This window comes from Carassius auratus, chromosome 10 (genome assembly GCF_003368295.1).
Source record: "Carassius auratus strain Wakin chromosome 10, ASM336829v1, whole genome shotgun sequence".
Classification (NCBI taxonomy): domain Eukaryota; kingdom Metazoa; phylum Chordata; class Actinopteri; order Cypriniformes; family Cyprinidae; genus Carassius; species Carassius auratus.
The window spans coordinates 1,022,589-1,046,163 of NC_039252.1; the positions used below are offsets into that span (position 1 = coordinate 1,022,589).

At 39.2% G+C, this 23,575-nt stretch overlaps 1 protein-coding gene across 1 annotated transcript in view; it reads left to right on the forward strand.

Moving 5' to 3' along the window:
• The window catches only part of psd3l (pleckstrin and Sec7 domain containing 3, like), a 113,562-nt gene that overhangs the window by 20,348 nt on the left and 69,639 nt on the right, over window positions 1-23,575 (forward strand). The window contains exons 4-5 of the mRNA XM_026273078.1: window positions 1,978-2,839; window positions 4,847-5,221. Of these exons, the coding sequence (XP_026128863.1) occupies window positions 1,978-2,839; window positions 4,847-5,221 (1,237 nt within the window). The remainder of the gene's footprint in view (window positions 1-1,977; window positions 2,840-4,846; window positions 5,222-23,575) is intronic.

A 23,575-nucleotide genomic window follows, 5' to 3' on the forward strand; every position in this document is an offset into this window, starting at 1 on the left:
TGTACTGTAATTTGTTGACAGACCATGCCATTGTGATACAGAAAGGAAAAGACAGCACCACATAGCACAAGGAAAAAAACAAGAAAAATATAAAAGTAGAAATGTGACCATAAGACAATCTCCTTAGGGAAAACTGTACATGCAGTGTGCTGTAGAATATCGATGAATATCTTGTCTTGGTATGCAGCGTGGAAATAATCTTTTAAGAGTGTCTTATCCAGTCTCTGCAGGCATCTGCTGTGATGTCATCCCACACTGCATCATCCCTGGCAGCTAGAGAAGGTCATCTGTGTATGTGGCTGGGGATCATATACTTTCCATCTCCATACAGAGAAAAATTCCTTGATGGGGTTAAGGAATGGAGAGTAGGGTGAGAGGAACTCCATCAGCATCCTGTTGTGGGCTGCAAACCATTGCCTGATGATGTTGGAGCGATGGAAACTGACATTGTCCCAAACTCTCACGTGCTTTGGCAGGTCATATCCAGCTCTTGTTCAGGGATGAGGTCCCTGTAGAGAGTGTCTAAAAAGGTGACAAGACACTCTGTATTGTATGGCCCAATAAAGGGAATATGCGTTAGCACACCATTCTCAGAGATAGCAGCACCCATGCTAATGTTCATGCCTCGTTGGCCTGGCACTTCAACTGTAGCTCTGTGGCCGATGATATTTAGACCACGCCTTCTGCGTTTCGTTAGGTTGAAGCCAGCCTCATCCATGTAGATGAAGATGTGTCACTTGCTTCCAGTTCAATAATACACTATATCCAGAAGACACAAAATGAGTTTTATGAATTACATGCATTTTCATTTTGGCCAAGATACAGTACAGTTACATCAAATCTATCCAGCACATATTGCATCTTCTTTTCTACAGCCAGAGCAAATAGCCTCCTCCTGTTCAGGTGTGAAAAGGGGCGCTCTGCCACACCTGTGAAGTTGTCTTGCAGTCCTATATGGAAAAAAATATTGTAATGCAAAACACAAAATTGAGGAAGATAAAATGTCACTGTTTAAAGTATACTTACTGTATATTTTAAAATGCAAGGGGCATACTGTAATATTGTATAAAGCATAACAGAAAGTAAACAGTATTGCAGTACAGTGCTTGTTGTTAAATTACTGTACATACCTGTTCTGTCGACAGAAAGTCTGTATGATTGAGGACACAGTTGTTCTCCCAACATTTGGCTGCTCCCTTCGACCAGCCTCGGCCATTGTAAGCCCATGATTGAGAACGGGTTCTACAAGTGTGGCTCTTATCTCATCAGGAACACCCATATGTCCTTGGCCTCTTCTGTCTCTTCCTCTGATTTGGGTCCCAACTTCTCCAACATCCAGCCTCATTCCTCTTCTTCTTCTCTCTGGCTGTTGACCCCATTGACAAGTGGGAATTTACCAGTGCAGGAGAGATTTAGAAAATAAAGTCTAATGGAAATGTATATAAATATGCTCGACATATTATGACATCTTGTTCAGCCATTTTGCACGGTTAAGACTTATGCTATAAACTTATGCCTGAATGTTGTGGGGGATGACACAATTCAACAGAGACCCATTATAATACATTTTGATCAAAATGACATAAACAATTGATCATTTGCATGGATGTACCAAAGCATTTGCAACTTGTTCAAAGAAATGAGGAACTGATTTTTTGATGTGCACAAGTGACACGATGTGAAGAACAGGTAGTTTTGAGAACTTCAATTCTGATCTGAGAAATATACCAAAGCAACTGAGAAAAACGGTAAATGAACACACGTATATGTAACTGAAGTAGTGCAAAACAAGTATAGAAAGTGCATTCTGTCAGATTATTTCTCTTTTTCAACAAGAAAAATATATTTCTCTCTTTCTTGTTGTTCATCCTGCTTTCCGTTGGTTTTATTTGAGGCAGACAGTCTTGCTCCACTTGAATTTTTCTTTGAGTTAGCAATTAATTTTCTCTGATCTTAATTTTTGGCTTTGTCCAACAGTCGCCCCTTCGACCCAAGAGAAACAGGAAAGCGCCTCAGGTCTTGACTCGGGTCTTGATGACGATGACATTGATGAGGCGTCCGTCTTCCAGGAGATCGACAGGGAGCTGTCAAACCTGTTGAGTGGCCTGACCGCTCGGAGTCAGCATGCTGCGTCCAGACAGGACTCGCCGTCAAGAGACGCCACTGCCGCCTCACTCATGATCCCCTGCATCGGGCAAGACGAAACCAAGCCTTCTCAGCTGGATATGGCCAAGCAGGGCCTGGACATTCAGAATGGCCAGTCCGAGTTAGCAAGAGACTCCCTGCTGTTTGACTCGTGGTGCGAGGCGCTCATAAAGGACCCCAGCTCAGTTATGGCAGCAGCAAACGAGCTGAGCTGCTTCAGCTCAGGGCCCAGTCGAAGCCCCAGGAATGCACTGGCCTGCCAAAATAAACCTGACGCCAGCCCAACTCCAGATGGGGAGCAGCCCTCAGAGGTGCCCTCCCAAGAAAACGTTGGAAAGGAGATGGAGGGCAAGAGGGCCGGGTCACCCTCGCCCAGTAGGACAGAGGACGACCCCTCGGCAGAACTGGTGGATGAGTCTCTAGGGGAATCCAGTAAAATTCTGTCCGAGATACCTGGCACCTTTAGCAGTTTTCTGGAGGGGGGCAAACTGCGGGACAAGCCGCCAAAGAAGCTGCGGTTTGTGGAGAGCAGGGCGGAGAGCCTCGTGAACGGAGAGATGCAGAACGGAACGTACCAGAGCTGCAGTGTGAAAGAGGAAGTGACTCCAGACACACAGCATACAGAAGCCACCGGAGTGCCCCAGGGGCGTGTGCTGAGACCCGATCACAAACCAGCAGAGAACGGCTCAGACAGGTACAGTACCTCTGCATCTCAGTCCTCACTTGCCAAAAGCCGGTTAGATAATAGATAGACACTGCTATTTAGCTTGAGCAAGCTATTTTATATGATACTTCTGTAATTTAAAAGGAATTCTAAAAAATAGCACCCCCCCCCAGTGGCATTCAACTGGTGTTTGTTCAACAGGAAACAACGTTCACAGGTAAATTAATTCCTCATATTTTTAGAATCAGTATTACTGATAATTATTAATATTATTACAATGAGTAAATGTTTTGTGTTTTTTATAAATATTATTTTATGTAACTATTTATATAATTATTTTATTATTAAAATGTTTTAATAAAAAATGTTATATATATATAATTTTTTTTTTCAAGGCAAGGCAAGTTTATTTATATAGCACATTTCATACACAATCGTAATTCAAAGTGCTTTACATAAAAGAAAGTAAAATAATAATGAAAGAAAATAAGAATAAGAATAAAAGAAGCAATTGTAAAACTTATTTAAAATGCTTATTTAAAATGAATTTAAAACAGTTATAAAATGATTTTACATAAAATAAAATAAAAAACCAGTGAAAATATAGTGCAATCAGTTCGGACATTGCACAGTGCTCATTCAATAAATGCACAGCTAAACAGATGAGTTTTGAGTCTAGATTTACAAGGCAAGGCAAGTTTATTTTTTTATGTGTATCTATGGTTATAATGTATAAAAATAAGACAATTAAAAAGTGATTTGCTTATTAGTTTTCAAACACATTAACATTAAAATAATCAGTATTGTGTGTCTTATCTCTGTTCAATAGCAGTTATAGTTGTAGTTGTTCAAATGTTGTAGAAACAATAGCTCTGCATTGTTACATTGACAACATTTTAAATCCGACTGATTTAAACCCTTTTTAGTTTTTTAGTATTACATTAAAATATTAATATATTTATAATATGCATTTCTTTCTTGATATGTTTACCATCTTGGAATAATTATTCCCGACTGACTGTTGCATTTCATTTGAGTACTGCCAGAATATAGAAGGCAGAGTAGACACTTTAGTTTAGAGAACACTGTTCACTATTAACTATTTGCTTATTAGCATATATATTACTAGCTATTTACTTATAAAGCACATATTAATATCTTATTCTGCATGACCATATATTAGATACCTTAAATCTACCCAATAGATAACTACCATAACAGCTACTTACGATTTCTAAGCAGTAATTTGGAGTTTACTGAGAGAAAACTCTTGCGTATGTCTTCCCTAATCTGTTTCTAGCATAATTTTATGAATAGCTGTTATGTCAAGGGCACTCCTATGATGCCTATCTAGGCAACTCAGAATGGTGAGTAAAAGCTGTCAAGAATGAGAGATATACACAGCTGCATCTTATGCAATGCAAAGTTCAAGTGTGCTGTTCATCTGCTAATATAACTACTTTTCATATTCAGTTCTGCATCTGATTATCAGTTTCACTTCCTTTATTGAGTTATTGAGGAACGAAGCTTGTGTTTTTATAATAACGTGACTCATAAATTTGTCCAGAACATATCCAGGTCATAAATAATGTTTTGCAGAAAGAAAACGATGCTTATTTTGTTGATAACTTATTTCATAAAAATGTATAATAATAATAATAATAATAACAATTCAGAATAATATTATTCATTATAATTAATAGTTCATTACAGAAGAAAATTTGGTCACTCTTTATTTTAATGTATGAATGTAAGAATGACTTAAAGTTTAAATGCATTATGGAAACAAACGTTTGATAAATGCATGATCCTAAGAAGGTGTTATTGTTTTCTTCTTTTAATTTTCAGGTGAAATATGACCCAGGTTGATTTTGTGAGATTCATTCTTATGGCCTAAGTTGTCAAATGAACATATGTACATTGTAGTAAATGCTTGAGTTGTTTCTTTCGAAGAGGACTTTTAAACAGGCATAAGACAGAATGTCCTAAAGTCTGCTTGTGTTGAGTGAGATGTGTTTGTGTGTCCGTCTGCTGCAGGTGTTCTGCCGGGGAGAGTGACACCACAGATGTCTTCAGCTGCCAGTTTGAGAGCGTCCTGGAGTCGGAGCGTCTGCGGGAGACTCTCTACAGTAGCACGGACGAGCTGTCTAACCCTGCACCTGAACCCAGCTCTGACAGCGCTCCAGGAGCCTTGTTTGCCTTCGACATCCCCCTCACGCCCATGATTCAGCAGCGCCTCAAGGACAGAAGTCTGTTCCTGAGCTCGGACGCTGAGGTGCTGAGCATCGCCGCTACGAAGGAGAGCGGCAGGGCAGCTCTGGAGGTGACCTCTTCGTTCCTCTCACCGGGAGCAGCTCTAGCAAACGGTTTAAACGAAAAAGACCCCAGAGACAGGCTGCAGGGCTGTTTGAGGTAAGAAAAGAATGGCTGGCAGCTCTTTGACTTTGTTGCAAATATTGCATGCAGTGTTGCACGAATTGTAATGTTTCGTCTTGATGTAATGCTGAACAGGAGAAAACATGGAGGCTTGAGCTGATTATGTGGCGCCCTCTGCTGAAATGTCTTCTCCATTGCTTGCACTTTTTCAGACCAGGGTTATAAAATAAACAGGTCCTATTCTTGCTATTAACAAACCATTAGCTGACTTTTGCCTCAAAAAAGTAAGATAGTTTTTAGATTTAGGTATTAGGTAGGTTTGGAGATGTAGGATATGCTCATGCAGAATATGTGCTTTATAATCACTTATAAACAGCCAATATGTTAGTAATAGACATGATAATAAGCAGCTAGTTAATAGTGAGAATTGGTCCCTATAATAAACCTAAAAACATTTTTGTTTCTTACATGAAATAAACATAATCTGGTCTTGTGGTCTGCATTGCTGGATATGTTTGGAGAAAAAAAGTCACACAATAAATCACAATTACATTTTTATTATTTTTTTTTTCTGTGGTGGAAATAAGCTTATATGAAGGGACCTAAAGGGAGGAATTCCCTTCATAAAATATAGTGTAGCTATTAGGGTTGGAATGATACATGTATTGGTACTGAACTGTCATGGTACGGGCATCTCGGTTCGGTGCATGAGGCCTTACAACGAATACAGGCAATTTCCCCCCAGTCCAGAAGGGGCGCCGCGCCACAGCAATGCTGTTTGATTTGGGAACAAATTAAGTGCATCACAAAAATGAACTGAACCTCGAAAGTTACATGTCACCAGGGGCATACATTTCATCTGACAGTTAGGGGGGACAATAAACAAAATTTATCAAGAGCAGTTTTTGAAGGGGACACAAATAATCCAGCTAAAATTGTATTTGTAAGGACATGTATACACAGGGGAAAGCTGTATTACTATAAGTGCAGCAGGGAGACGGTGCCAAAATACGCTGTGACACACTGCGGGTTGAAGCGACCCCAATAATTTTTATAAAGGGGGTGAGGAAGGTGGTAGCACATTACTAAGAAAAAAATAAATAAAATATATATATATATATATATATATATATATATATATATATATATATATATATATAATTAATTAAACTCTGCATCATCAGAGTTGGTATATGGCTTTATAAGACACTTGCACTTAACATTTTATGAAAATCAAGTGTAGTTAACAAGGTTTTTGAACAGGTGGATCGCATTATACGCTTTCATACACTTACAGGTTATTACATTTATTGTAGCTATATGGGCTCTTAGTTTTTCTTGTTGTTTAACACACTTGGCCAAAATCTCATGATATATAGATGATGGAGGGCTGTATGCACGGCATATTTAAAACATAGCCTACAAAAGTAGCCTGGTTAAAACTAGACAGCAAAAGCTATTCTCTGCTCATCAAACACACAAAAAACACGAGTTTGGTAAAGAAAACGGTGTACTTATTCAAACATCCGTTATTTATTATTTACCCTTGAATTGTAAACAAGCTGAGATCTGTCAACAGCAGGGTTGCCAGGTTTTTACAACAAAACCCTTCCAATTGCTACTCAAAACTAGCCCCGACGTGTTTCGAGAGGGGTATCCCCATAAAAATTGCATTCCAGGGGGTTAAATACACGATTTCGGTGGGGATCCTACACTATAATTCGCATTACAAGGGCACTGTAATCACTTCAACCCGCGGACATGAAAAACAAACCACAGCAACAGTGTTAAAGTAGCCCAGTCGAGCGGCGCTTTGTTCTGAATGGACTGACAGTTTGAGGACCCATAACATTACAGAGTTTAGTGACGAGCTCTTTTGAATGCTTTTCATTGGGTAAATATTAGTAAAACCCTCAAACAGACATAAGGAAGTCCAATAGCAGTGATTTAAAACAATAATAACTAAATATAAAAGAGAGTTTGTATTTTCCACGGCACCTGACTGGGCTAGGTTACGATAACTGCTATACTCTCATATGGAAACACTGCCCCTTTGGGATAGTTTTGAGTAGCAATCGGGCGGGTTTTGTTGTGAACACTTGTCAGTCCTTTCCTTTAAGCAGGTAACATTATTATTACTAACTCATCGAAAAAAATACATTGGCATCATGTATTAAATATAAAATAATCACTTCATCCAATGTTTAAGTGAATAAAATAGCTGACAGCCTTACTTACTGGAGTTCCACAACTGTTGACGTCTCTCTCACAGGACTCATAATTTTAGGGGGGACAACCCTCAGATGGGGGGGGGGGGTCCCTAGTTGCAGGAACCTAGTTTTAAAACTTTATGCTGTTAAGATGTTACTTTTAAGCATCTAACTACCCTGAGACTGCAGGGCTGATGGGAGAAATGACGTTTATGGAGAAAAACCAGTGTCACAGTGAGTCAAGTGAATGAGTCAAGATACAAACCCCTGTTATGTCATTTTCTAGAAGATAGTTTCCAAAAGAGAGTCATGGTGCACTAGTTCTTAGTGGGTTTGAAGTGGATTCAGTGTTTATGGGTTTAGAGTGATTTGTTTTGTGCAGCATGGTTGTGTTTCCTGTAAATAACGGATCTGTGTGTACAGCAGAAGATGAAACATGCTAATGAAACAGTTTAAACTGCACAGAATTGAAGGAGCTCTTGTGTTATGGATGAGTGAATGCTTATGAAGCACTTTAGTAAACCTGCTGCTGACTCAATTCATTCGACCTCTCATGTGCGTAATTTGAGGAACCAGTGGATTAATTTGTGACACTGACTCACAAAACCAATTTTTTCAAAATTAAGATGTATACATCATTTGGAAGCTGAATAAATAAGCTTTCCATTGATGTGTGGTTTGTTAGGAGGACAATATCTGGCCGAGATACAACTATTTGAAAAGGTAGGGTGATTCTCTTTTTCCCAGACATGTCCTCTTTTTGGACCTAAAAAATTGCTTCAGTCCGGGATTTCTAAATCGCCCAAAATGTCCGGGATTTGGCTTTTGCTTTCTACAGTCACCATTCATAGTGTGTGCTTTTGTATTAAAGCTGTGGTAGGGAACTTTTGACGCTCTAGCGGTTAATAAACAGAACTGCTTGCGTCTTGCGGAAGAACATCGTAGCCGGAACTACTTCTCTCTGTTTATGTCTATGAAGAATCACAAAGGTACTGGGTTACTCCGCCGCGGTACCCCCGAAGCAATCTAAAATAGTCCGAATATAAACACTTATTATAGATGTACCCTAGTGATTCAGGACAAGCCAAAAACACGGTTTGGAAAATGGATTCATGGTGTACTCCCTTATTATATACATTTTTCTACATTTTCAACACAAACAAAGTTACGGACCGCAGCTCTGATTGGTTGTTTCTTAACGGGAGCGATGGAGTTTCTGCAAATGGCAATAGGACACTGGGAAGAGCCAGAGGAGCTTGATTTTTACACAGATTATCTGTCTCATATTCTACTGTCACGACATAATGACAGGTTTAACAAATATGTAAAAAATATTTTTTTACAAAAGTTCCCTACAGCACCTTTAAAGCCCTGCGTGGTTTTCTTAAGCCCACTCCTGCTGACCATTACTGTGTGCTCCTGCAAACATCATAATATTGGATATAATTTCCATGCATCAGGGAGCCGATATCAATATGCAGAGTATTTAAATCAGAGTTTGGATGCAGGGTTGCAAAATCCACATTTGTTTGCACAGAATTGAGCTGATTTTAAACTGTTGCAGCAGGTTGATTTTCTGCCCTGGGTCAAAGATTATAAATATTGTATAATTTACATTGGACTGAAATTTTATTTTTGTGAAAGACGGCAACTTGGTAGGAAGCCTTTTAGCTGGGTTTATCAGCAATATGCATAACAGTTACTGTAAAATAGTTATTTTAGGTACTGAAATTACATATTTTGAGTTTTCATATTTGGTATATGGTCATTGTGCCACTAAGTGGGCTAATTGAACCCCCTCAAACTCAACAATGAACCCCCCTGCCCCAATCCCCCCCATCTTCATTCAGTCCCCTACTGTTTTTTTTACTAAAATATGTAAAAAAAATCTAAATATAGAGAAAATCACCTTTAAAGTTGTCCAGATGAAGTTCTTAGCAATGCATATTACTAATCAAAAATTAAGTGTTAATATATTTACTGTAGGACATTTACAAAAATATGCTCATGGAACATGATCTTCACTTAATATCCTACTGATTTTTGGCATGAAAGAACAATCTATCATTTTGACCCATGCAATTGAATTTTTGTTTATTGCTACAAATATATCTGTGCTATTTATGACTGCTATTGTGGTGCATAGCCAGATATAATTTGTATAGCGCACTGAGTCTAACATGCACCTAGAAGCACGCAGTCTACCAAAGCATAACAATGGCGATCAGTAAGCATGCATCCTCACCCGCATGCTCATCAGAAATCATCACGCTACATTTCCTCATCATCTGTTGTTATTTATAGCTCCAGCGCAGCCTCATGCCCCAGAGCATGATGGATGTAAATAAAACCCATTGCTCCATTCACACACACGCTTGAGTTGGGCCCAGCCCCCCACAGATGGAGTGAGACGCCGGAGCTGTGGTGATGAGACTCGCTGCTGTCATGAATAAGCACAGACAGAGCGCCGTGTCCTAGCATGCAGGTCAGAGCCGAGCATCTGGCTGGAGGTAGGACACATCACGCGGCATCGACCGACCGACTCTCATGGGTTCTGTAGTGTCCGGCTGCTTTTCCCAGCCGGGCCTGTCCGACGCCGAGCAAGTGTCCGTCCAGTAAGTCTTGACCTTCGGCTTGCATGACACGCTTCTCCGATGCAGCCGATGCCGGCGTGTGTGTGTGTGTGAGTGACGCAGCAGCTCTCGCGTCTGTCCGCGGTGTGAATGTCCTCTACAGCTGAAAGGTTGAAGCTTTCCTGTCTTTGTGTGATTCTCCCCTCCCTCTTCAGTGGGCTGATCCTGAAGCACATGCTGAATGATGATAACTATAAACAGTAGAAGGAATATAAAGTTGCCTGCATTGTGATATCATTACTCATCTACTACCGAGACAAGACTACAGGGGCATGCTGTTCATTTATTTTTGTGTAAGAACTATAGAATGATTCTGTTCTGAGTGCAAATAAATAAATTCTTCATCGGGTTCAAATTGTTCACACAAATTTGGGAAAATTTCACTGGCAAAAAATATTTCCTGTATCTATGAGACACAGCGCAAACAGAAGTCACTGTTGGTCAATGTGAAACTTGTAAAAACTGCGTCATGAAATTTCCCATTGCGCAAAATTGTATTGAAACGATATTTCCCCAAATTGTTGAACAATGGTAAATTTAATGGTAAACTAAAGTGTCTGTTGAAAACTACATCTTAATTTCCTTCAATGTTTTGGAGAGGTTTTAAACTGTCAGGTAAGGCTTTGTCAAATTATTCAAAGCATGTCTTGATTCACTTTCCCTTTCTAGTTTTCTAATGATGTCATTATTGCAGGCAGCTCTGTCATTAATGTGATGTTGTCTGCGACAGACTCTGTGTCTAGCCTCCCGTCAGGATTTTATGGATTGCAGTATTTCACTGAGAGCTCTAAATGCACATACATGCCATTAATGCCAGTAAGTATTTACTCTGCATAAGTCATGGTGTGTTTGTGAAATGGGGCTGTTTGGGAAGAAGTGAATTGCTTTTCTAAATCATCGTGCTATTTATATTCATCAGCGTTTGTGCTCTGAGCGTAAGTGTGGTTCTCAGTAGTGCTGATCAAAGCAGTGCTCTGTGAGGTGTCATCCTTTATTTCCACATGTTCACACACGCAGAGGTAAACAGTGTGTGTGGTAGGTGCTGGTGTCATGTGACCAGCGTCATGGGCAGCTCCGGAGGAAGCTCTAGGTTTGTGCCAGTGCTTGAGGTGTGAGTCAGCACCAGCGGCTCACTGTCAAGTCAAGTCAAGTCACCTTTATTTATATAGTGCTTTAAACAAAATACATTGCGTCAAAGCAACTGAACAACATTCATTAGGAAAACAGTGTGTCAATAATGCAAAATGATAGTTAAAGGCAGTTCATCATTGAATTCAGTGATGTCATCTCTGTTCAGTTAAATAGTGTCTGTGCATTTATTTGCAATCAAGTCAATGATATCGCTGTAGATGAAGTGACCCCAACTAAGCAAGCCAGACCCGTTGCATTTCACCACCCTTAATTTCTGCACTCTCACATTATCCCCGTTGCTTGCCTGGCTCTCTTTCATGCATTTTCACTGTAAAGAATGCAACTGCACATTTTTTATTTTTTTCAAAATGTTTTGAGTTTAAAATACATAAAATGCTGTTTTCTCAAAACCCTTGTCAGACCAACAAAAATACCCCAAATGTTGTCCCAACTTGTCAAACACAGTCGTCTTAACGAAGAAATGTTAAGGCTTTGTGAGTTCCCAGCATGCATTGTAGCATGAATAAATTCTGCACTTACTGTTATAGGATTATTGTTTTGTTGTTTGCTGACTTCATTTAAACTTGTTGTTGTTGTTTTGTAATATTGTTAGTTATTTGTTGTGTTGTGATGGAAAAAGAGCTCATCTTTTTAACATTTGTTGATTGCCACCGTTCCTGAGGTTTATTTGTCTAGTTTTGAAGTTATATGTTCAACCACTTATATCCATTTTCTGGATATCTTAGTCTTGTAAGTTGTTTTACGAACAGAGACAGTGTTGTCTACATGAGGGGTGCCTCCGAATCTGGATTTTCATAGTTGAATTGGAATTTTCGAACCTAGCCAATATTCAGCTGATAGTTGATTCATATGTTTGGGGCTAGGGAAAATACATTGAGTCAACTCAGACATTCAACAGCCATAATAACTGATGTTAACACACTGGGAAAATGTCCGCTGTGAAGCCGCTATTCCACCGGGCCTTGGCCCCTGCCACGACAGGATGTCTGCTCCCATATTGAGATGCCCAGGAATATGAACTGTTTTCAGCGAGAGGAGTCTGTCCTGGGCCCACACAAGGATACTTTTCGTACTTAAGTACGATAAATATCAAATACTCTAAGACTTTTACTCAAGTAATATTCTAATCGGTGACTTCAACTTCTACCAAAGTAATTTTCTGGTAAGATATCTGTACTTTTACATGAGTACGACTTTCATGTTCTTTATACACCACTGGTCAAATCCAACACCACACCCAGATAAGTGGTCCTCTGCAATGGAGAAAGCACACTTCTCTTGGTGTTTAGTCTTAACCCCAGCCCTCTTATGTGGTCCAGAACAACATCTCGATGTCGAACCACCATCTGCTCTGATTCTGCTAAAATCAACCAATCGTCAATATAGTTCAGTTTGCAGATGCCCCAGAGTCGCAGCGGAGCCAGAGCTGCATCCACACACTTTGTGAAAGTGCCGGGTGAGAGTGCAAGGCCAAAGGGAAGAACCTGATATTGGTATGCTTTGCCCCCAAAAGCAAACTAAGAGAGCGACTAGGAGGAACCGCTGGAACGCCGCCGCCTGTTTGCGAGCCTCCTGGTACCTCTCGATGATGGTGTTAATGGCGTCGCCGAACAGGCACGAGGACACAAACGGGGCATACCCTATCTTTTTCCCTCATATCAGAAAGTGTCAGCCATAAATGTCTCTCTGCTGCCACCATCGCTGCCATGCACCACCCAATGGTGCGGGCGGTCTCCTTGGTGGCGTGGAGAGACAAATCAGAGGTCCTCCTAAGCTCCGTTATATCCTCGGATTTCACATGCTCACACTCATCTAATTCCTTGAGCATGTCGGCTTGGTGCACCTGTAACACTGCCATGCTGTGCAGACACACACCAGCCGGACTCGCTGCCGAGTACCCCTTCCAGCTGTGTCTGACCCTTTAAAGACGATGCCGCGCCGGGAGAAAGATAGCTTACGAGCATCTGTTCTACCCGGGTCATCGTCTTATAATGGCACTCACTCATCCTCACCACATTGCCATAGAATGGCTTTCCCGACAATCAACACATCTCAAAATCGGTGTGCAAATTCAGGGGGAAAAAGGCAGGCTCCGGCGTGGAGGTGGCGGCTACGTTCACAGAAAGGGCTCATCCAACTTGCTTTTCTGCGGTTCAGCCCTTTTCTTGGCGGGCCAATCGATATTTAACTTTGCCACAACACAAGTTACCACCTCCAAAAGCTCCTCAGACTGGGGGGACAGAGGGGGCAAATCCTCATTGATGCCCAACATGTCAACCTCCTCGGAGAAAGACAGGTGGAGCACCGAACCCGTTCCCCTTGGGTTAAGTAGCACCGGAGCGTGCTTCCGATCCTAGACAACAGTTGCTGGATCTGGGGGGTGAGGAAGAAGATAGGGACTCGCCCGTCTCCATTCCCTTTGCCAGATCCATCTGTGAACCCCACGAGGGGTGATCTGCCTCTGCGAAAGCAGGACCAGCACTGTGGGGGGCCGATAGCAAAGGCTCCCCCTGCAAAGAGAGCAAAGTGAGCAAAGAGAGCTTTCCTGGAGCGAAGAACATGCAGGGGAAGCCACTCGCACACAACTCGTAGCTACCGAGAGCCAACTCTGCATGATCTGCTCTGAGGCAGATAACGCACAAACTGTGTGTATCCCCAACTGTAATGTAACGCGGGCTGGGAGGAACACAGTTTATGTTTGGTCTTATATCACGATTTTGACATGTTTTGGGAAAAACAACACTAAATAAAACTTACAAACAAATATCAGACTGACACACACACAGAGCGCTTGCTGAATGACAGAAGGCTATGACTTCAATCCTAACACCCCGTGAATATTTGACTGCGAGATTGGTATTCGAATCAGGCTCCTCGAATCGAAGCATTGAATCGTTGACTATGGTCACCCCTAGTCTACATATTAGACTAATTTATCCATGGAGTTTGTCATTTGTAAACAAATATAAATTTGTTAATGTGGAGACTTTTACAAAAAAAAAATTCTTCCAGGAAACAGAAAAAAATGACCTCAATAAAAAATTGTTGTTTCAGTTGCTGTGACAAGAATGTAGCTATTAGCAAAATAATCTAATCAGCATTGGACAAACACACATTAGCATTGGCTAAACAAAGAGTCTTTACTGAGAAGAGCTAAAGAACTGAAAAAAAACCCCCTAAACCTTTAACTAAAACCTTTCTAGTGGGTTTCAGACATACAATTAGAAATCAGCTGGAACACTATAGCAGCCAGAATGGGATGTGCTAAAAACTGCACAGAACACTATAGGATCCACATTGCTAATAACCACATAGAACCCAACCAAAAAACTCCTAGAAACCACTCAGAACACCTCGGTAATCACGAACAGTGGTAACAATCCAGAGTCATAGCAATTGAATATTAGTGCACTAAAAAACACTCAGAGCAACAGTTATCATATAGCAACACTCTAGCTGACACAAAGAACACATTTTCAATTATATTAAAGCAACACCCTAACAAACTCATTCATATTTCAGAATAAATATCTAGTTTTTCTGTACAATATTAGATTTTTGCCGATATCTGATATGCCAATATTTTTCAAGTCATTTTGTTGATACCAAATTTTTCCTGTGCAAAAATGCAGAAATGATAAACATTATTTTTAATTTTGCGTAGTTTTGAGCAATAACGTACTGGTTGTTTGAAGTAATAAACATTATTAAAGGTTTTTTTTTTTTTTTTTTTTGGAGTACATTGACGTGCTTTGGATCATAACAAGATCAGGAGATCTGTAATAAAATCAATCAATGCTTTTTTTTTTTTGTCAGACAAATGCAGTTAAAACCTTAACATTTTATTTGTGGATTTTAATATGAATAAATGTCTAAAGCAAAAGAGCTGTAAAAAATATATTACATATTAATGAAAACAACTGTAATCTAAAAGTGTCATGTTTGTGATTTTATTCATGTAATCAAAACAGACTCATGATTTATGACATCAGTCACTTCTTTATTTATTCAGAAACACGTTGACTCTCTACACACCAGACGCTTTGTTCGCTACATGCATTCTCAAATTAAATGCAGTGATTCGAAACAGTGAAACTAATAATGATTCAAGCAAAAGTTTGCTTACAGAATGATCAGACCCAGGGCACAAGTGAGTTATTCGTCATATCGGCAAGGCATATTGGCATAATTTATCGGCAAATTCAAATAATTATCGGCAAATTTAATTAATTATGGGGAAAGTCAAATTGGCTGATGCCTATGTTTACAATTTAAGCATTTATTGTCCGATTCCGATACCGCTCTGATATTGTTGTGCATTCCTAATCTAGCTGGGTGTAATCTTATGAAAACATACAAAGAATGAGATCTGGAGACATTATGGTGAATGCATGAAGGGAACCCTGAGAGCGTCAAGTGACACTTGATTGTATTGGGAGTGTTTTGGTATTCATCAGGCTGACGGCTGATCTGCGCTGCTGGGATTTAATTGATCAGATAATCCACTGATCGGACTGGAGGAAAGAGATGCCGAGGAGATAGGTGTGTGTGTGTGTGTGTGTGTGTGTTACTCATTAGCCTAGTAGTTCACTGGGCAGCCCTTCTGCTCAAGGCTAAGCGCTTTACAGCCTCCACCTCGTCTGATGATAAAGCAGCACAAATTACCATACAGCCTCAGATATCTGTACAGATCCTTGTGTAGGTCAACACACACACACACACTCAAATCTGTACATTTAACAGGGACTTCTGCTGCAGAAACACTGGGACGCGTTCTTGTGGTAATCTGCTGGAAGAACAGGCTGTATCAATTAGTGTGACATCATCTGCTGTTGTTCTGCCGCTCTGTAGACGCCCAGAGAGAATCTGAGGTCAATCTGAGTGCTGTTGAAATGTGGGAGCAGGAATAGAGAAGCTGGAGAATGTTTGGAAAGGGTGGGAGGGTGACACGTGCAGTCTTTCACTTCATACTTTCAGTGCGAGGGAATGAAAAACTAACTTTGGCCCCTCCACCATTCTGTGGTACAGATGGAGGGAGGCGCTTTCGTTATCTGGAGTCTTCTGGTCTGTTGTTATTGCAGAGCACTTTCTGTAACTCTGATCATAAAGTATACATCCATTTATGCTTGATATTTTTGGATTTAGTCTGTTCTCAGGTCAGTGCCTCTCCTCTACTGTTGTTGAATGTTTTCACAGTTTGTGCTGGTGATCCTCAGTGTTTGGTGTGTATTGGTGTGGGCTGGATCTTTCTCTGTTTTGTGCAGTAGTTGTGTTGGAGCCTTCTGTTTAACTGAATTAGATCTGTGGCATTTCGTTTCAGTTGTTTGTTGTGGAAAAATGATTTCCTGCTTTAGTATCATGGGAGAGGAAGTCATTTCATATTCCCATGATACAGATCCTGCGGTGATATTTGTGGAGCTCTGTGTAGGAAATGGTTTTCTTAAGATATATTGAAATGTGAAGTTTGATTCCTGATGTTCTTGATTCTGATGTCTATTTTTTGTGAAAGACTGATCCTTGTATATATTTATTTTTGGACCTTGTAATTAATAAAAAATCACTTAAACCCAGCCCCTCCATGATCAATTTCAGTGCCATGTCCACATTTCAAAATCAATCAACAAATGATGGAGTAGAACTAATGATGCATTCCATTCACTTCGTAATTTGGGTGTCAGACCTGAGAATCACATTACACCCAAGTGAAAAAAGTCAGAAAACCACATTAAAGCGGTATTTTGCACAGATAACACCATAGTAACATGTCCACAAATAGAGTTTGGATAGTACTGTGCACCAATTGAGACGCAGACAAACGTAAGTGCTAATAAACAATATATTACTATTGCTTTTCTTCTGTTGATGCACTGAGCAGGAATTTGGGATTCTAAAGTTGGAATTGTGCTGATTCCTCCAAGATTCCGACTTGGGAGGGCGTTCCAGTTAAAAGTTCCTACAGGGAACTCAGAATATCCATCTTCCGAGTACAAATCGAACGCAGCACAAGTTTCTGTCCTGCATGTATTTTTCAGAATATCTGTCACTACTTCCGTTCCATGACTTTAAATGGAATAATGCCACTTTGCTTTTTTATTTTATTTTTTTTTATTATTCAGTGCTATTTTTTTATACATAACATTGAGCTGATTGAATTTGATTGGCCGAGCAGTGGCCCCAGAGTCAGGCTTGTGCCACACAGCAGAGCCAGTGCTCCCAGAAAACGCTGTCCCCAGAACTGAGGGGGACATAGCATGTGATTTGTATCAACTTGTTTATTCAAAAACACTGATTTATTTAGTAATGCTTAGGGATGGTAAGATTCACCGATTCCCATTGACACATCGGTGTAAAAGTTAACGAAGCAACCCAGCAATTTTAAAAAGTGTGCATAAGATACGAGTTGGCATTTGCATAGTGATGCATCTTTTCTAACATATTTGCATCTGTAAAACTCATTTATTTATATATAATTATTAGTAGATGCGCTATAATTTTATTATTTAGAAAGTGACCAATGATTTATGACCAATATTTTAGATGTAGATTGATTTCTCCTCTCTAAACTGTTTCTCGGGGGCGTCACCGCTGTTACGTGTTAAAGAGATGGATTCTCAAGCTAAACATGGGCAAAGTTTTACAAAATAATTTAGAAGAATGACTGAGAATTTATTTTCTGAAAATCTTACTTCCGGGTTGGTACAAGTTTCGGCTTTTTTTTTTCCGATCGTGGATTTAATGACGTAGACGAGAGTGGAACTCCTTATATGAGCATTTCTCTTGGAAAAGCGCACCTGCGCATATGTTGATCAGAGGAGAACGAGACCGCGCACATCAACACGCTTCCACGGGAGATCGTCGGCAGCGCTGCATAGGATTTGTTCGAGAATGCCTCCAAATAAGTGCATTTTTGGATGTGAGAGAAAGTTTACCGTGTTCAGCTTCCCCAAGAACCCAGTGTTACATGAATTGTGGGTGGAGTTTGTTTTTCCGGGGCAGCAACGGAGTGTATCGAGTGTGTTTGTGTGTTCTGATCATTTGAGTGACGAATGTTTTATAAACAAGGCCCAAGTCGACACTGGATTTGCACATCGTTTGCTATTAAAACATGTAGCTGTCCCTGTGATAAAAGCACATAAGTACATAAGTTAATGGAAACAACACGAAACATCAGTATTATAGCTCCACCCACAGCACGCCTCCAGGAGCTCAGCTTTTTCTGGAGAGAATCGGAAAGCTGTATTTTTCTTTTACAAATATGATAAAACTAAAGATTTTTTGGATATATGAAGGATGCAGGTCTACTCTATAGGTACTCAAGATTAACATGAGATTAGGTGAAACTGTGTATGTTATACCCTTTAGGTTAATTTATTAATTGTTGTCTGTCTAAACACAGCAACTCTGTAATCACTTTATCATTCCTGCAATTAGCTTTTTGTTCTTGGCCCTTTTTTATTAAAATGTCATTTTTGCATGTTTTGAATTCTAAGCATATTGTTTCCTGTATTGTTAAGCTAATATTTCACACGCGTGGTCTCAGTGTTTTTGATTCTAACCAGTTAAAAGTTTTACACGAGCTGCCTGAGGCCAGAATGAAGGTCTGTGCATTAGCAGCACAGCTGGCCAGACTCTCCCTTCAGGGCCCCACTAAACCCAACATGGTGTGGTCAGTGTCTGAAGAAGTGCTGCACTGGCCATGAGAGAAAAAACACCAGCTTCCTTTCATTAAGTGTGTCCCAGCACAGTGCACTCCATGCATAGTCTCTTCCTTTCTCAGAATTCATAATAATCCATTATTTGACAGTAGCATGTATTTCACATAGTGCTTGAGCTAAACTGAAAATAGCATCAGCTTCCCTTGTGTTTTCATTTCATGGAATGAGAGGTGTGGTCACGTTCAGTTTTATAGTGGTGCTCTCAAATGAATAAAATGTGTTCTGCAGTGGTTCACACATGCCAGAATGAAGTCACTTCTTTCATGCCAAACACTGACGAAATTAGCTTTAAAGGAAGCTCTATAAGTTTTCCCCCTAACCAAAACAAAGAAAGAAGAAAGAGTGATCTAGAAAATATCTGAAACAAAAAATAAATCCTGTAACACTGTGATGTTTAAAGCACCGTCCACTGCTCTGTGTTCCATGCACAGGCTACTACACACTTAGTATACTACACTTCTAGTAGCCTAGTATTGCTGCACGCCATTGGGAACACATCCATAGAGTTCAATCTGCTCTCTCGGTTGTTTTGTGAAGAATAGTTTGAAAGAAGAGGATGTTCCCTCTGCTTCTCCCTCCTCTGTGCGCTGAGGTCTGGCTGAGAGCAGCAAGGGTTTGTGGGAAATGAGTGAGAAATGAGCAGACTGTAGTATGTGCCTAACTTTAAACAGCGCTTTATTTGACTGCGTGAACCGGCGAGGTTTGAGCTTTCACGGTGAGTCTCTGTCGGGATGTTAACGGAAGCGCTGCGTGTCAGTTTGAGGATTGCGTGCCGGACGTGTGCGTGAAATCTGCAGGTAAACAAAGACGCTGTTGAAAGTTTGATAACTGCACGTTCGCCACGCGACGCATCAGAACGCAACGCGCCCTTTAGCCTATTATCAGTGAAGTTTGAAGGGTTGACGTGCGCGAAACGCTATTTGACGCTACCGCACCACATCTACCGTGATTTATAATGGAGCGTTGCGTTCTGTTGTGACGCGTCGCGTGCAAAATCGGAGTGAATGGTTGTAATGTTTCTCGCTTTAGTCATCCACAGCTGTACTAAAGATAAATAGACTAAAGTGCTCGTCGCAGAGAAGAACTCATCTACACACAGTTATAATGAATACCTCGTGTATTCATTCATTGATTTATATCGATTTCTGTTGTTATAACTGTTCGTTTCGTATTTACAGGGTGAGTTTACACTTTTTATTTTTTATTCTGTAATTTTCCCCCTTTTATCGATCCCTTAGTCGTCATTTAAAGAAATTTGTTTTACAGTATTAGTGGTTTTGCAATGAATGTGCATACCTTTTTTTTTATTCAAACAACAAAATATATACATTTGCAAGTAATAAACATAATGCATACAATACAAGAATTAAAAAATACATTTAACATTTTTTAAACGTCTTAATAGCTTTCTTATTCAGAGAGTCTCCAATAGAAATATAAATGACATACTGTTGCATGCATCAGTGTTTATTCTAAACTGATTTTAGACAACATACACTCTCTTATGACTCTAAAATGCTGTTTTTGTTGATCTACCTTAAAACATCATGCTCTTAAGCTGTTTGCATTGCATTGAGATATTACATAGATATCATGGGTGTAAACTACCCTGGTAAAATGTGAGGTTATGAGTCATCTTGGATGTTTTTACACCTGTATTCAAGTGTTGTGTCTTTGATTTGTGGTTGTACTGGTGTAGTGTGATTCTGCTATGACTGCCTCCCTGTGGTGCATCACTAGAACAGCAGGCTGTGGATTTATAGCACACCCAATATCTGAGACCCTTCTCTTTTTACTGTTTATTTAGTCTTTGAGGCATTTTCAAATGTTGGTATTTATTTACAATATTATTGTACTAGGTTGCATTTTTTTTTTTTACATGTACACCACGCTGATTTAGCCTGAAACTGTCTTTCAAAGAATTAGGTTTGTGACCGTGAGGAAATCTTCCCACAGGTTAATCGATGTGTGACCACACCATCACCGTGGGGTTTTCCCTCTTTTCCTCACTTCCCTTCGCTTTTAAATAGCTTGTAAAAGCAGCCTGCACATTTTACATTCACTTTCAAATAGCAGCAATTCTGTGTAAAGCAGTTGTTTGTTTGAATGTTCCCTCTTTTCCTAACTTTTAGATAGCTTAAAAGCACTGTACACATTTTACTTTTTAATTAACAGCAGTTCATTGTCAACAACAAAATACAACATCAAACTCACTTTAGCCTATATATAAAACATAGAACTTTTATTTACAAAACAAATATAAATAAACCATGCTAAAGGGCAGGCTATGCCTAATATAAAATCAGTATTATTTTTACTATATTACTACAAAAATCAAAACCATGGTGGGGGTCAGTGCTGAGCTTTTCAAACCATAAGGGGAAAGCACTTCCTATATCAAATCAGAGGCCAAACTAAACAGCATTTTGGCACAAATGTATCTGTCTCTTGGTAAAAGCAACCTAACCAAATTTGTCAGTGAATGAAATGAATTGCATAACGTGTTGCTTCAAATATAATTAAGAACTACAACAACATTTATGCTCCACCCATGACATCAGGGCCACTGGGGGCTGAATTGTGGTCCATTGTAGGTATTTATTTCTTACACATTCAGATACAAATACATATTTGGGTGATGTAATGTGTGGCAGCGGTGAGAGATGATTTGTGCACCCTCATCAGTCTCATCTCAGCACCGTGTCTGTGGCAAAGCTAATTGAAAAGCTTAACATTGATATATTCTCACAACAATAACAGTTTACCCTGCAGTGATGCCGAATCAGTAATTAGTGAGGAGTAATTTGCATTCCTTAACTAAATGCTAAAGAGGGCAGACAAATCCTAGATTCTAATAATTGGAGATTAGAGAAGTTTGGTGCTATTATAGTATTGATATATGGTATTGTGTTTTCCCAGTTGCATGTGATGCTGAACCCTCAGTAGTGTTTAGTAGTTGCCAGTGTTTCACAATGAACTCTAAATGAGACAACAGTACTGATTTAAATTAGTTTTCTATACAACCAAATGTATAAAAAGTATGACTGTCAGTTTAACGCATTAACCAATTAGTTATGAAAAATAAACATGATTAGAATATTTTACTGGATCCCGATTTTATACAACAGTTCAGTAAATAAGAAGTTAATAGTGTGTTATATTTCAAATACAATATTGTCTGTTTTTGCTCAGTTTTGCTGAGACATAATTACCTATGAAGTCTCTGATTAACACAGTGGTGTTTAGTTTCTGAATTAATCCGCATTTTGAACAAATTAAATGAATGAATGACTCATTTGTGAGACATTTGCTGCCACCTGCTGGCAGTTTTAGTTTCTTATATCTTTCTTATATCATTTCATTTACAAAAAATAATTCAGTATTTTGAAGATTTTCATTGCATGAACAAAAATACTTTTTTGTTTCCCATATGTTCTTAAAATAAATAAAATATTTCTTTCTACAACTATTTGTTATGTCTAGCTACTTGATAGCTTTAAAGCCAAATTTAATTCACGATTAATTAATTGACACATCACGTAATTAATTAGATTAAAAAATTTAATCGTCTGACAGCCCTAATCAAGCATTTTATCACTTCCAAAAATGTAAATAATACATTTTAAATCGCTCTGTTACTACGTGGTCAACAACTTTTTGTAATATATATATATTGCTAATTAGATTATTACTTTCTAATAATATTAGCTTTAAAAAAAGATCTTGATTTGTGTCAGAAAATTAAATAGACCTGCCGCTAATTATTAGTACATGAATATTTATTAAACAACAGCACTGACTGAATAAAGAGTAAAGCACTCACTGTTTTAACTCTATTTCTTGTTTATGTGTTGCTGAAGACAGTATTAGCATATTTATTGCATATTGAAGAAATAATTGCTTTTGGAAACTTGAAATTGAAAAACAAGTTCATCCACTAACAGATACAGTGTGCTGCAACATCTCTGTTTCATTAGCCGCTTTCTCACATAAAACCTGGTAATGACTGTAAAACAGACAGATTAGGAAAGGCATCACATTTGCTGTTTACACAAGCAATGGCTTACTGTTAATACAGCATTCACACTTTAGCCAAGTGACAGATCTTCAGGGTTTGCCCAAACCTTCCTTAGTTTCTGAGACCTGTGAGGTCTCTCTTTCCCGCGGTGCACACACCTCTCTCTGCAGCGCTTTCAGTTAAAACAGATTGTTACTTCTCTAATTTTACATGCAAGTATAGCCCAAATCACAGCTATTGTCATATCTTATGTGTATCCTATTTGATTTCATCAGCCGACGGCTCGATTATGAAGCAGGATTTTTATGCTGATTAAGATCTTGGAAGGGAGAGCCGTAGTCTTAATGAATCGCATTTAAATCAATATTCAATATGAATTTAATATTAATTCCATTATTATATCAATGAAAAGAGTTTTATTGAGAATTTAGCTGTATCAAAATACAGTATGTGAGCATAGAGAGGCAAACAAATGTAATAAGAAATGTAAATTTAGCATTTTCAGAAGAAGTGAGCTGTCCTGTCTTGCAAATACTGTTAACAGGCTTAAGTAAAGTGAACCTGGTATTTCTATGTTCTTTTTTCATGTCTCTAATAGACATTAACAAGTCTATTTTTATGTAGTTTCACAAAACTGAAGTCAAATCATTCTGTTTTTGCTT